The sequence below is a fragment of the Ostrinia furnacalis genome, unplaced genomic scaffold (assembly GCF_004193835.3).
Source record: "Ostrinia furnacalis isolate ACB-3 unplaced genomic scaffold, ASM419383v2 OfSCF2702, whole genome shotgun sequence".
In the NCBI taxonomy this organism is placed as follows: Eukaryota; Metazoa; Arthropoda; class Insecta; order Lepidoptera; family Crambidae; genus Ostrinia; species Ostrinia furnacalis.
The window spans coordinates 604,017-618,563 of NW_021132941.1; the positions used below are offsets into that span (position 1 = coordinate 604,017).

The 14,547-nt window shown below is 37.6% G+C and overlaps 2 protein-coding genes across 5 annotated transcripts; one reads left to right on the forward strand and one right to left on the reverse strand.

The window, feature by feature from the left end:
• Nucleotides 1–1,228: 1,228 nt before the first annotated feature.
• Nucleotides 1,229–13,083, forward strand: LOC114356235 (glycine N-methyltransferase). 4 transcript variants are annotated; one of them, XM_028309317.1, is made up of 6 exons: nt 1,229–1,334; nt 3,051–3,271; nt 7,004–7,131; nt 7,662–7,921; nt 10,266–10,375; nt 12,104–13,083. In XM_028309317.1, the coding sequence occupies exons 2-6, from the start codon at nt 3,063–3,065 to the stop codon at nt 12,270–12,272; spliced, it is 876 nt and encodes a 291-aa protein (XP_028165118.1). In that variant the 5' UTR covers nt 1,229–1,334; nt 3,051–3,062; the 3' UTR covers nt 12,273–13,083. The 4 variants fall into 4 exon arrangements, with proteins under 4 accessions (XP_028165118.1, XP_028165119.1, XP_028165120.1 ...); XM_028309318.1 differs by lacking the exon at nt 3,051–3,271 and adding an exon at nt 4,449–4,669 and having other exon boundaries at nt 1,236–1,334; nt 12,104–12,272; XM_028309319.1 differs by having other exon boundaries at nt 1,305–1,501.
• Nucleotides 12,807–14,195, reverse strand: LOC114356236 (protein transport protein Sec61 subunit gamma). Its single transcript, XM_028309321.1, has 3 exons — nt 14,081–14,195; nt 13,891–13,987; nt 12,807–13,148 (listed from the first exon to the last, which is right to left on the reverse strand). The coding sequence occupies exons 2-3, from the start codon at nt 13,982–13,984 to the stop codon at nt 13,036–13,038; spliced, it is 207 nt and encodes a 68-aa protein (XP_028165122.1). The 5' UTR covers nt 13,985–13,987; nt 14,081–14,195; the 3' UTR covers nt 12,807–13,035.
• Nucleotides 14,196–14,547: the final 352 nt, after the last annotated feature.

Consider the following 14,547-nt stretch of genomic DNA (forward strand, 5'->3'; position numbering starts at 1 on the left):
AATCTGGTGAGAATTTTTTTCTGTAATGGTGTTTACACGGTACGATTTCAACGATTGTATCTCAAAATTTTTGACATTATGAAAAACATTATTCAGTGTGATTTTTAAAGTGCAGTGATCAGTTAGTGGAATACGAGATTTATTATTCTCAAACTGAAGCCATCACAGGATGGGATTGCCACATACAATAGGTAAGTTTTCTTGATAATTTTTTTTATTTTTCTTGGAATAGACTTGACATTTTGTTCATGACAGAGACCGGATTGGTCTCATGCAAGTGTAGCAATGCAAAACTTCCTATATCTCCGACACGATTCCGACCCGACTGCGAGCTGCTATCGTGTACAGGCCCGCAAGGCTGCGCGACTGACCCAGTGCTTTGATAACAGATGCCACTATCATCTCGTAACGCGTATCGCTTGTTACGTCATGGTCTGCTTAGCTAGTTAGCGTCGTTAGCGGATAGCTGTTTCTCAGTTATAAAAGTAATTGGTATAGGTTTTAGAAGACACAGAATTATACAGCTCGACAATTGGCCGAGATTTTTAACTCCAACCGTTTCGATTATTAATTTAATAAATCACGTGTAAAACAGTTAGGTAATTGAAATAGTTATTTTATCTCAGCAAAATATTAAGCTCTTATCTAGTACAGTCTACAACATCAGAATATAGGTAATATTTTTGTTGCAAATCGCACTTGATACAAGTGCATACCTAGGGGTTCTGTACACTCGCGTTCATATCCCTGCTCATTAAGTACGAAGAAGTTTTATTCTCGAAAAACAGGAATGTGCGGAAAGCTGTAATTTGTTGGCAAATTAGGGATTCGAGGTCAGGTTAATAACCACTTGCCGGATTTCTTTTTCGGGGTATTTTTCGTAGTAAATATTATGTGTATTAAGTTTTTAAGTCGAATAAATATATATTCTTTTATGCGCAAAATATTACACGATACATAATTTAATATTAAAACAATGCGGAAGCATGTATAATTAGTTGTTCTGAACAGTTAACTGTTGTCTTTAAAATTGACTGATTACACCAGACGTAGAGATTGCGCTATCCATCACAGTTGCGGCAGCGTACTATTTTGTTTACCATCAATATTTGCTGAGTCATCCTACCATGATATACACTTAGCATGAATGACTCGGAATGAAAGGGAAAAACATGTGCTAAAGGAAAATGAAATCTATCGGAGCACACGTCGCGCTTTTGCCAATCATGCAGTAGCCAGTCCGCGGCCGCGAATGGTATCAACAGTTATATTGTCGGGGAGCCTGCGAATCAATCAGTCGGCGGTCAGGAGCTTAAGATAACTGTTGCGTCAACGTAAGTCGGCCTTTACATAACTTTGATTCGCGCCACTGAAAACGTGAATAATGTGATATGGCAAACTAACTTCGCAACACTGCACGCGTGTGCGGTCGCCAGTGGCTTAGATTTGGTTGAAAGTGTTTGATATAATTTTTGCGCGGTTTTTCGAAAGTTGGATAGAGGTTGGTAAACGAACTTTTTATGTCGGATTCGCATTTTTGCAAAACTGATAGGACAGCTAGGTAGCTAATATCCTTTTTAACAATGGAAATGATATGATGCAATACCTACGTTGTTATTATCACTCATAAAAGTATTAGGTCTCTATCACTCGGCCATTTTCAGCAGCTTGTGTGGTTACAATAACGGCCTATGTCATTATTTAACGTATTGTCGCTTAATTTGAATTCAGGAAAATATGTATAACTCTCATTTGTGTTCTCATTTTATGCTCTGTTGCGAAGGAAAAAATAAAAACCTAGAAATTGATTTTGAAAAGATAGCGCTGCTCACTTTCAAGTAGTTGCCTAGACAGATATCAATCTCGTCTGCTTATTTGTCGGTAGCATAAATATGCACTGCGATAAGAAAATCTTTTCAACTTTCAAGGTCTGTATCTATCTAAATTAAGAAGGAGTAAAAGTAAAGTAAAACATTTTAATAGATAAGAAACAATAACATCAGAAATCAGAGGTGTTGCCAAGTCCACTTGTAATGACGTAAAAAGGTAAAAATTTTATCGCCTCTGTTAGTCAGTTACAGAATTATTATGTTCCATTACGCTAGTGCGTTTCGAATTTTATCATCAATATTATTCTAAAAATGCAAAACAATACAATTCTGCCGCACAATTTATAAACGCAGTAAGTACCACTTACTGCATTTATGATTGTTTTGAATNTCATAAAAGTATTAGGTCTCTATCACTCGGCCATTTTCAGCATCTTGTGTGTGTGTAATATAATAATTATATTTTAAACGTAGTGTTGCTTAAATTCAGGAAATGTATAGCTCATTTTGATTTCTGTTTATGCTCTGTTGCGAAGAAAAAAATAAAAAACTAGAAATTCATTTTGATAAGATATGCGATGCTGATTCTTCTCTTTCAAGTAGTTGCCTAGACAGATATCAATCTCGTCTGCTTTTTGTCGGTAGCAAATAAATATGCACTGCGATAAGAAAATCTTTTTAACTTTCAAGGTCTGTATCTATCTAAATAAAGAATGAGTAAAAGTAAAGTAAAACATTTTAATAGATAAGAAACAATAACATCAGAAATCAGAGGTGTTGCCAAGTCCACTTGTAATGACATAAAAAGGTAACGATTTTATCGCTTCTGTTAGTGAGTTACAGAATTATTATGTTCCATTACGTTAGTGCGTTTCGAATTTTATCATCAATATTATTCTAAAAATGCAAAATAATAAAATTAGTAGCAATATTATTATATGTAACTGTGCACTTAATAAACTTAAAGTAACTAGAGATCGAGCCACCACCCTGACCCAGTCCGAGGCTGCAAGATTGCACAGATTCTGGAATGTCCTCTTACTAGGAAAAATTAAATCATATGCAAAAAATACATTTGGAAAATCTCAAGTATGTGCCAATCAGTCTTGGAGAAAGACACCCGTTAGGTTTAAACCCCCTTGAGCAAAGGGTTACTAAACGTCATGGGGTTGTCTCCCAGTAAACAGCAGTAAACTCATCACCTAATCTCCCTTCTTCCAGTAACCACCAAGCATGTCGGCTGACCAAGTATTCCACTCCCGATCCGAGGGTATTCCCTCCGAGGGAGTAAAGGACCAGTACGCAGACGGCAAGGCGGCGCGAACGTGGCACAAGTTTGTGGGAGACACGACGGTGCGGACACAGAACTATAAAAACTTCCTCATTGGACTGCTGAGGAAGCATGGCTGCGTCAATGTGCTGGACATCGCTTGTGGAACTGGGTAAGTCTTACGAAAATTGATAATGCCATCCACGAAGACGCGCCCCGCCATTCTTCCGCTAATTTGTGGGTGTTATCGGTGCACGCTAAATTACCATGAGTGCACACGCACGCACACTACAATAATGACGCTCGGATTGCTCGGATCAAACCCCGCACCCCGCGCTTCCCTCGACCAAAAATTGGTGAGGCGCGTCTACGTGGATGACACGATCTATAGCCAAATTGGCTTGAGTTTAACCAATCGGGTTACTGATTGTGATAAAAGGTTTCGTAGATCTTTTATGTCTTCTGAAAACCTATCAATTAGGCCAGTAGAATTAAACACAAAAATTGATTAAATCGGAAATAATTCCTACAAAAGATTTTTTTGCTTTAATGGCTTCATTGGTTGCACATTAAGACTCTCCTAAGTTTTCGACTTCGACGGAGTTGTGCTTAAGTGGTGGGGGCCCCCGAAAGAGGCGTTTTTTCGGTTTTCCGGTTATACCGCGTAAAGGACTTACCCTATCGAAAAGTGGTCTTCATGACGGTTGAAGTTTTGGACAAACCGTTCCCGCGCTAAAGTTCGGAAAAGTAGAAAATATACGTATAATTAATGACCCTCTTCACGTCCAATGGCTTGTTACCCACAGGCTTCCAAGTCTTGAAAAGGGCCACCTCAACCAGTGTAAACCTATCAAGGCTTACGAGCTTGATGCGCCTATCCTTGTGCGTNAAATACAAAATATTAATTAAAATACAAAAACATCATATCAAAATAAACTTTGAGTTTAGCTCTATAAGCCCATATATTTTTTTTTACAAATATTTGCGTAACTAATTGTAGACACCCCAAAATAAAATTTCAACTTTGATCGCGTTTTTCTCGAAACTGTTCACGTGTTACTTACTGCGTTTATAAATTGTGCGGCAGAATTTATAGCAATATTATTCTAAGTAACTGTACAAGTTAAACTTAAAGTAACTGGAGCACCTCATGTAGAGAGCCCCTCACTGACCCAGTCCGATGTTGCATGACTGCACAGATTCTGGAATGCCCTATTACTAGGAAAAAGGAAATATGAAAAGAAAAATCCGTTAAGTTTGAACCACCTTGAGCAAAGGGTTACCAAACGTCATGGGGTTGTCTCCCAGTAAACAACAGTAAACTCATCACCTAATCTCCCTTCTTCCAGTAACCACCAAGCATGTCGGCTGACCAAGTATTCCACTCCCGGTCCGAGGGTATCCCCTCCGAGGGAGTGAAGGACCAGTACGCAGACGGCAAGGCGGCGCGAACGTGGCACAAGTTTGTGGGAGACACGACGGTGCGGACACAGAACTATAAGAACTTCCTCATCGGACTGCTGAGGAAGCATGGCTGCGTCAATGTGCTGGACATCGCTTGTGGAACTGGGTAAGTCTTATAAAAATGCTTCAACTCTGTTTCAACTTCAACCTTTGAGATCCACGAAGATGTGCCCCACCATTCTTCCGCTAATGTGTGAGTGTTATCGGTAGGTAACTACACGCTAAATTACCATAAGTGCACACGCACACTACAATAATGACGCTCGGATCAAAATCCCCGCACCCCGCGCTTCCCTCGACCAAAAATTGCTGGGGCGCGTCTTCGTGGATGACAAGATCTACTTATACCTAAACTGGCTTTTAAGTTCAGCCAATCGGGTTACTGATTGTGATATAAAGTTTTGTAGATCTTTTATGTCTTCTGAAAACCTATCAATAGTTACTTAAACAAACGTGTTGAACGTGTGAAAATTCCAATTGTATGACAGATGATGGGAAATTCAAGGCACAAGGAAAACTTGTAGGATAGTTACAAGAATGCAGTTGGGCTGTTGATAATTAACTGGTATTATCCCTTAGTTATGTCACAGAACATAACATACTGTTATGTCATATACTTTGATTACTAAATAATAATGAAAGTAATAGTTTCAGAGATTTCTGAAAGAAATATCAGGTATTTTTGCCAATTGTTTTTACCATACCTACAATCTAGATTGTGTTACGGTGCGCCTTTCGTTGCAAAAACAAAGCGTTAGAAAGGAATTGAACTTTCACTTAACGCCAAGACAACATACGATACGTGGTCAGATAATATTGAATATTATCGTTCCCTGGATATTAGGGGTCACTTACACGACCTGAAGGCAGCGTATCACAACAAGATAACCGCGATCAAAATACATGACGAAATGTTTTTCGTTTCGATCGAAACAAATGTAGAATGTGGGGTAAACAAACTAACATCAGCCTTATTATTGCGTATGCTTAGATATTACAGATAATTTTACTTAGGGATCTTCAAAGGGACTTTTCACACAAAGTTAATGGATGATATATTTTAGAGTCAGTCTTCTTGGCCAATAAACTTTATTTACGAACTCATGCCCTAAGCGCTAATAAGCAGGTATTGTGCTAATTTATAATATTATCTAGCGGAAGGTCGTGGGTTCGAGCCCCGCCTTAGTACGGGCGCGCACACCGTTGATTTTTAGTTGGTTGGTTGTGCCCGATTTTAATTTGTATGAAGAATCGGCCAAATCGAATCGGCGTAGTGTGCGCACTCCCACACATGCCCATACTGATCAACTGCCCGACTAAACTCAACGGTGTGCGCCTACTCTTAGGGAGTTCGATTTTTTCAAGTTGTTTAGTTAAAATTTAGTTTCAAGCGATTCTATTCGCTAAGAAATTTTAATAACGATTGAATATCCCAACTAATATTATNAAAAGCTAATTCTACTGGACTAAATAGTTACTTAAACAAACGTGTTGAACGTGTGAAAATTCCAATTGTATGACAGATGATGGGAAATTCAAGGCACAAGGAAAACCTGTAGGATAGTTACAAGAATGCAGTTGGGCTGTTGACAACAGAAAAAACGCAGCTGAGTAATAAATGAGTTGCACTTAATTATCTTAGTGACTTCCTCCTATAATTTTGTAATTAACTGGTATTATCCTTTAGTTATGTCACAGACAGATAACATACTGTTATGTCATATACTTTGATTACTAAATAATAATGAAAGTTATAGTTTCAGAGATTTCTGAAAGAAATATCAGGTATTTTTGCCAATTGTTTTTACCATACAATCTTGATTGTGTTACGGTGCGCCTTTCGTTGCAAAAACAAAGCGTTAGAAAGGAATTGAACTTTCACTTAACGCCAAGACAACATACGATACGTGGTCAGATAATATTGAATATTATCGTTCCCTGGATATTAGGGGTCACTTACACGACCTGACGGAGGCAGCGTATCACAACAAGATAAACGCGATCAAAATACATGACGAAATGTTTTTCGTTTCGATCGAAACAAATGTACAATGTGGGGTAAACAAACTAACATCAGCCTTATTATTGCGTATGCTTAGATATTACAGATAATTTTATTTAGGGATCTTCAAAGGGACTTTTCACACAAAGTTAATGGATGATATATTTTAGAGTCAGTCTTATTGTCTATCTTCATACTTAGGTATCCCAGGAAATTAAAATTCATTATGGCCATATTCTTGGCCAATAAACTTTATTTACGAACTCATGCCCTAAGCGCTAATAAGCAGGTATTGTGCTAATTTATAATATTATCTAGCGGAAGGTCGTGGGTTCGAGCCCCGCCTTAGGCAGTTCGTTTTTTTCTAAGACTATTCGCTAAGAAATTTTAATAACGTTTGAATATTATGTATATTTGAGCTGTATTTTTAATTTCCAGCATCGACTCCATGATGTTGGTAGACGAAGGCTTCAAGGTGGTCTCAGTGGACGCGTCCGACAAGATGTTGAAGCACGCGCTTAAAGCGCGCTGGGAGAAGAGGAAAGACACCAAATACGATGAGTGGAGTAAGTAGTCATAACAGTTGTTTATTTTCTACAAGTGGGGTTTTAGCATGTAGTTTTCATGTCTAGAATCGCATAATTCTTTCAAGTATTAGCATTCCTTAAAGGACCAGTTCAGATTCTAAGAAATGATCAAGGAAACAGTATCGTAGTATGTTCTTCATTGACTTTTAAACGATAAAATTATATCTGATACAAAGTTGTTGATGCCTATCGAGTTATTAGGTTACAAATTGTTTCAGTTTCATGTAGCGGGGAATCCCCCATTTGTATTTTTGTTATGCACCTCTAAGTAGTTACAATAAAGTCTTACATGATAATAATAATCGCCTTATCTATCTGCTAAAAAGTCGCAACACCACTGTTCCATAAGGACTCCTGCGCACTAGGCAGCCTGATTGTGCCAGCCAATCCGGTATATGAACACTTTTCTGCCTAGTGCGTGGACGTTTTGTTCGATTGTCTGCCGCAGCCTGGCTAGAGGACGGGGGTCGCCTAAGTGACGTTATTTTAAAATAATCTCCTTTTTTCAGTCATCGAAGAAGCTACCTGGGAGACGCTTCCCCGCGACATCCAACCGTTCCTCCCGCCGACCAAGTTCGACGCCGTCATCTGCCTCGGCAACTCATTCGCCCATCTGCTCGACGAGCACGGCGACCAAAGGGTACAGAAGATGTGTCTGCAGAACTTCGCGGAATGCCTGAAACCGGGCGGCCTGCTGTTCATAGACCATAGGAACTATGACGCCATGATCGACAGTGGCGCCGCCCCTGGACACTCTATTTATTATAATGTGAGTAGTTTTTCTTTCTTCTATCATAGCATTTTGCAATAACGAAATGATAGATACAGAAATAAAATAGAGAGTTTTAACTAACAATAAAACTTACCTATTATTTTTCCAACAATATCCGGAATCCATCTTGTTGAGTAAAGCCCCTGTCTTTTTTCATGGTTTTTTTCGTCTTAGCAACTTCCTCCCTTCGACTTCCGGCGCCACCATCGCTCGTTTTGGTGGGGGCAATGGCGGCGACCGGAATATGGCGCGGCTTTTTGATCATTATACTTACTCACGATGGTACCAGGTAGGCATTACCTGGATTCCGGATATTGTTGGAAAAATAATAGGTAAGTTTTATTGTTAGTTAAAACTCTCTATTATTTGTTCCGTGCCAATATCCGGAATCCATCTTGTTGAGTGATGTGTTTGTTATCTCCTGGTAGTCAAATGATGATGCTATGTCTTATGAAAAATAAATACAGGTTATAGGTATATTAAATCTCTATATTCATGATAATGAATGTATACTACAGATCATCAGGCAAAATCTAGTCTACTTTCAATAATCTATTTATTAATTTGTAACATAAATTACTGCACCGGTTCAAAGAAATTAGATAGAGAAACCGAGTGCGATAAATCAGTATCAGATGCTTGATTAATTATTTCTTTTTGGTAATAGGTCCTAAATGTATGCTCTTGCCTCCAGTTACCGGTTGCAAGAATTTGGTCTACTGGAAAATGTTCTATCCAATTTAGAGACGCTACGGCGGACCGCACAGAGCCCGGCGGGGCCTCCACGCCTGCATCCCGCAGCACGGACTTGATCCAGCCGCCGAGAACCGTTCTGGATGCCGGTTTTGGGTCTCCCCTCGCAGTAATAAAAAGCTCTTTGATATTACCTTGTCTCCGACGATCTTGTGATATTGCAATCAACTGTCGAATCCAATACACGCAATCGAGGTTTTGGNAATAATTATTGCTAAGACGTGTTACCACTACGAAAGACGACGCTATAATTATCAAAAAGCCGCGCCATATTCCGGTCGCCGCCATTGCCCCCACCAAAACGAGCGATGGTGGCGCCGGAAGTCGAAGGGAGGAAGTTGCTAAGACGAAAAAAACCATGAAAAAAGACAGGGGCTTTACTCAACAAGATGGATTCCGGATATTGGCACGGAACAAATAATGATTATTATCACAAATAAACAAAACTATATTCTAGATCACGTAAAAATAATAAGATAACAGAAATTATCTTAAAGAAAAAGTATGTAGCAAAACAAAATGGCCAACACCATTGCTAGGCTACAGTCCATAGACAATGGCCTAGCACCGGTGATCTGTCGCTAACATCCTCCTATGCACTTTTCTTGCACTACGACTCAAACAAGTCAAAGCTACGATTCTACATTGAAGCCAAACCCATTATACACCATTTTATACAATGTAAAATAAATTGCAATGTTAAACTGATTTTTTAAAAGAACGACTGTTCGTATTCTTTGACTTTGTTGAAATGGCAACACTATGGCTTGTCGCAGCCGGGAATTCCCCGTAGCTATGAACTGCTGAAAGGTTCATATTGTTTCGCTGAAAAATACCTATGAAGTTAACTTCTGAGAAACAATTATTGTACAACACAATGAGACTCCGTTCGAACAAACGCGTATTTCAGATAACGGCACTAAAGATTCGCAATGAATAGCTTGCCCATATTATATCACCAACTATAACGTCCTTGTTTACATTTAACGATATGATTATCGCTTATTATTTCGTAATTATGCATATTACGTGAATAGATAAGTTGATTAAGAAGTTAACAACTTTATTAAAAGTAATAAAAAAGACAACTTTGTATTTGTCCACGACAATTATCCGATAAATAGAAAACGATAAACTATACATTCATTTATCTACCTACCTACATTTTCCTATTATGATCGACTATGGTTATGTTTGGTTCTGACCATATTATCTTTCTTTAGCACGCCCTTACATTATTCCATCTAACTACCACTGCCTTAGGCGATTATCACACTGCGCCGCGGTACGCGGGACGATAGATTTAATCATTATATTATGCAAGTACCTCAGTTTGTATAGAAAACACGCGCGGCACAACACACTGACAACGCGTTTGCCCGCGGGATTCGTTATATGTCGCCACGCGGAGCGCGGTGCAGTGTGATAATCGCCTTTTACCGTTAATTCCACTCTAGCTACTGCTATGCCCTCCAGATAGAGTTCGTGAGATATATCAAAATTTATTGTTTTTCCTCCACTGCAAAAACCTAGTGGCTATAAAGACGTTTGATGATAGAAATACTCAGAACTGTGTTCTTTCCTCCAGTGCAAATACCCCGTGGACATCAAAACGTCGGTACTGGTGGTGCGCGGCAAGCCGCATCTGGTCGCCCTCGACTACTGCATAGACACCGGCGAGGGCGACTCTGGGAAGAGGTTTGTTCCTATTGTCTATGCTCGTTGACAGCAACAACACCTCAGACTACAAATTGTTGCATTAAAGCACCTATTACAAATACATAAGAACTTATTACCTTGATGTACTCTCGTCTTTACTTGTTTGATATTCATCAGCATTATTTACTAAAGAGCAAGAATTTATTTACGTTTGCGGTTAGCAACATTGCTAACATTTTTTGCTAAGGCGTCGTACCACAGATNCTATAAATAAATAAAACTTTAGTTGAAATTCAATAACTTTGTAACATAATTTAAGCCTGATACCAGTGTCAAGCCCCACATTTTGCTCCATGTTTTTTAAATGAACGACTGTTCGTATTTTTGACTTTGTATGAAATGGCAACACTGTGGCTTGTCGCAGCCAGGAATTCCCCGTAGCTATGAACTGCTGAAAGGTTCATATTGTTTCGCTCAAAAATACCTATGAAGTTAACTTCTGAGAAACAATTATTGTACAACACAATGAGAGTCCATTTGAAATTTAGATAACGGCACTAAAGATTTGCAATGAATAGCTTGCCCATATTATATCACCGACCATAACGTCCTTGTTTACATTTAACGATATGATTATCGCTTATTATTTCGTAATTATACATATTACGTGAATAGATAAATAAGTAGAAGTTAACAACTTCATTATAAAGTAATAAAAAAGACTACTTTGTCGCAGATCATTTTATTATCCGATGTTATTTTTATATAGATGAGAGGATGGCCGTAGATATAGTATAGAAGAGTGGAGCGATTATACAAATGCCCTAAGCTGCCTAAATTGATGTCAACAAGTAGAAATAGAAAAATATAAAGTACACGTTCATTAACCTTTTCCTATACTTATGATCAATCAGTGTTCTTCTGATACCACCTTTTTTAGCACACCCTATAATAGGTTAATCCATCAAAACTACCACTGCCTAACTGCTAGCCCTCCAGATAGAGTTCATGAGTTCAACACCTTTATAATCTAGATCACGAAAGTTATAATAAATATTTATTTTGTTTGACTTTGACAAGTGCCCCAAATCTTGGTCTAAAAATGGGTCTAAATTGAATATACATTTTCCCATTTTCAAAAAAATACATCCCCATAATATGACTGTTTTTCCTCCAGTGCAAATACCCCGTGGACATCAAAACGTCGGTACTGGTGGTGCGCGGCAAGCCGCATCTGGTCGCCCTCGACTACTGCATAGACACCGGCGAGGGCGACTCTGGGAAGAGGTTTGTTCCTATTGTTTATGCTCGTTGACAGCAACAACACCTCAGACTACAAATTGTTGCAATATGGAACCTATTACAAATATATAGGAACTTAGTGTTTACCTTGATGTACTCTCGTATTGACTTGTTTGATATTCATCAGCATTATTTACTAAAGAGCAAGAATTTATTTACGTTTGCGGTTAGCAACATTGCTAACATTTTTTGCTAAGGCGTCGTACTAATTCAAAATTATCAATAACTCAAGGTAATAATATTTATCTGCCTACTTACTTTTTAAGCGGATTCACCTTGAATCTATAAATATCTCAATTTCTCTAAAACATGTACAGCTCCCGCATAAAGTGCATAAATGAAAAGAGCGGGATAATCTGACCGAATCCTGGCTTGTGCTACGTGCACTTCGTAATTTTACAACTACAGTAATTCAAAACCATTTAGCTGTCATTTTCAAAAGATTGTGTCTTGTCGTCTTTCCAGTGAGTTCCGTCTCTGCTACTACCCGCACAAACTGGACAAGTTCACGAATATGCTGGACGAAGCCTTCGCGTCGGGCGCCAAGCACCAAATCTACGCGGACTTCAAGCCGCTCAGCGAAGTGCCTGTACCTGGCTTCTATATTCACGTCATGGAGAAGCCGCGGAATTGACCATGACCTTGACCATACTATACTTTGTACCTTTTTATTTAATAAATTAATTACCCAATTTCCACCAAGAGTTGAATGATATTATGCTACTTTTGAAGTTTAGTTGGAGAATATGCTAAATATTATAACATACATAAATTACGCGACTTGTGTTGTAAAATTCATGTAAGTCGCATAATTTATGATGACGCTAACACTAACGTGTATAAAAATCTACTGGTCAATTGATTGCAGATCATGGTACTTTAGCTAATTTATATCAAATAAACATTCAGCACCTCATCGTAAGAATTATCTCTAAAATCTCACCTTCTTCAGAAAGAAGATTTTATTGTTACCTTGTGACTATTTATACCTACTACCTTCTTGTACAGATGTTTATCTAGTTAAATAAAAACTTAATTCATTCATTGATATAATTTTAAGTGATCCTAGGAAATAAAATCCTAGTCATTAGACTTATTATCATCATCATGATGACAAAATCCAAATAAAAATATTTATGTAATATTGTTATGATTCAAATAAAACTTATTTTTGACATGTCCTATTTCATTTATATTTTAATATTCTGTAAATTACTGGTATACATAAACAATTATCAACATATTTAGATTTTCTCTGATTAGAACAATAAAACAGTTTTGTATAAAATGAAATAATTTATATTTAGGTATAATAAAATGAAAATGTGTAGTTGAGAATTAACTTAGGTGCAGGCTTACAGGTAAGAATTAAATCTAAACTAGCTATGAACTACAGTTTACGATCCTACAATGATGTTGTTGATTGGAATGTGTATCAGCTTTACGAAGAATCCGATGAAACCCATGATGCAGAAACCAATAGCTGTAGCAATGGCAATCTTTTGGAATTCTGTGAAAGAGAAAATTTCAATTAACACTTGTTTTTGTTTACTTATCTCAATTTTATCGATCTATGAAATATTTTTTTTTAATCTCCCAACATGAGACTGATACAGTGACAACTAGAATCCTTGATATTTATGAAATGAGTCCATGACATCCAGAGTGACTTTCCTTAGGTCATATGGCTAACTACATTTTTTAAACTAGTTTTTAACCTACTTTAACAAAAGGAGGAGAGAGACTGTATGTATACAATTTTTTTCATAAATTGAAAGTCTTGCAAAATGCAAATACAGTGCTATACTAATTTGAGTCAATTATTTGGCCACTTTGTGGAACTAGGTACCTAACCTTAAGTTTTTATTATTTTGTAAGCACAGCATATCAATGTGAAAGTAAAAGTATCTACTGTATAGTTCAATGAAACAATGCCAGCATGGCTTAACATCTGGTTGTATTCAGAAATCTCGTTTATCAGAACAATCCTATTAGCATAGAAATCATGGGATTGTAACAAGATTCTTACTGTAATAGGATCCATTTCCTAGGCTAATTAAAATCTAACTTAAGTAATAGGTATCTCATGTTCTACTTTTCAAGAGGAATCAATAAACTGGCACTAAACTTATTTATTCATTACAGTTACGGTATTTAATGCCGTTTGTGCTATAACATTCTAGATCGGAGAATGGCCGAGTGATTCTTGTATTAGAGCATTGTATATTGTGAGAAATAGTCTCATTGCTTACCTTTCCTGTCAGGCTTGGTACACCTCCTCACTAATCTGATGGAATCCTTGGCAAACTGCTTGCCTGGTTCCACAAACTTGGCGATTTGATCCATTTTCTGAAATACAAATTACCACAAATTTAGACAGACTTATCGTCTCAATACACCTGGTTTGTGGAAAGCGTTGTTTTAATATTGCACTGTACTTACAAATCACTGTGTTCTAAATAAAATACAGAGCAAATGATCGGAAATGAGCACGTAGAAAGAAATTGCGGCGACAAATGAAATGACACAACACGAAACGTCAGCCACGTCTCGAGAATTCACGGCACGTCACCAATAGCGTTCGGATACACAAAAAAATATAACTTAATGCATTTTGGAATGTGGCTTTTGTTACTTTTTATATTTATTTTGCCTTTCTTTCTAGTATTGAGTGCTTAGATAATTAATTCATCTATGATTGAGTGGCTTAATTAATTACGAAAGTATCGTAAAGTATCATCAACAAAGTCTTTACTACTTTCCTAATTTCCAAGGTTAAATAATTAACTAAAAGGTCCAATTTTAGTTTTCGAGAAGATTTTTTACTCACACACGAACTTAGATCACATGAACACATCCCGATTTGATTGATTTTAAAGTTCAAAGATTATTGTAGGGTTCAAAGTTTG

Coding starts and splice junctions, on each gene's coding strand:
- LOC114356236 (XM_028309321.1), bottom strand. CDS start 13,984: ATGGATCAAATCGCCAAGTTTGTGGAACCAGGCAAGCAGTTTGCCAAG. Junction 13,149..13,890: donor TACCAAGCCTGACAGGAAAG/GTAAGCAATGAG, acceptor TCTCTTTCACAG/AATTCCAAAAGATTGCCATT.
- LOC114356235 (XM_028309317.1), top strand. CDS start 3,063: ATGTCGGCTGACCAAGTATTCCACTCCCGATCCGAGGGTATTCCCTCC. Junction 3,272..7,003: donor GACATCGCTTGTGGAACTGG/GTAAGTCTTACG, acceptor TTTAATTTCCAG/CATCGACTCCATGATGTTGG. Junction 10,376..12,103: donor GAGGGCGACTCTGGGAAGAG/GTTTGTTCCTAT, acceptor TCGTCTTTCCAG/TGAGTTCCGTCTCTGCTACT.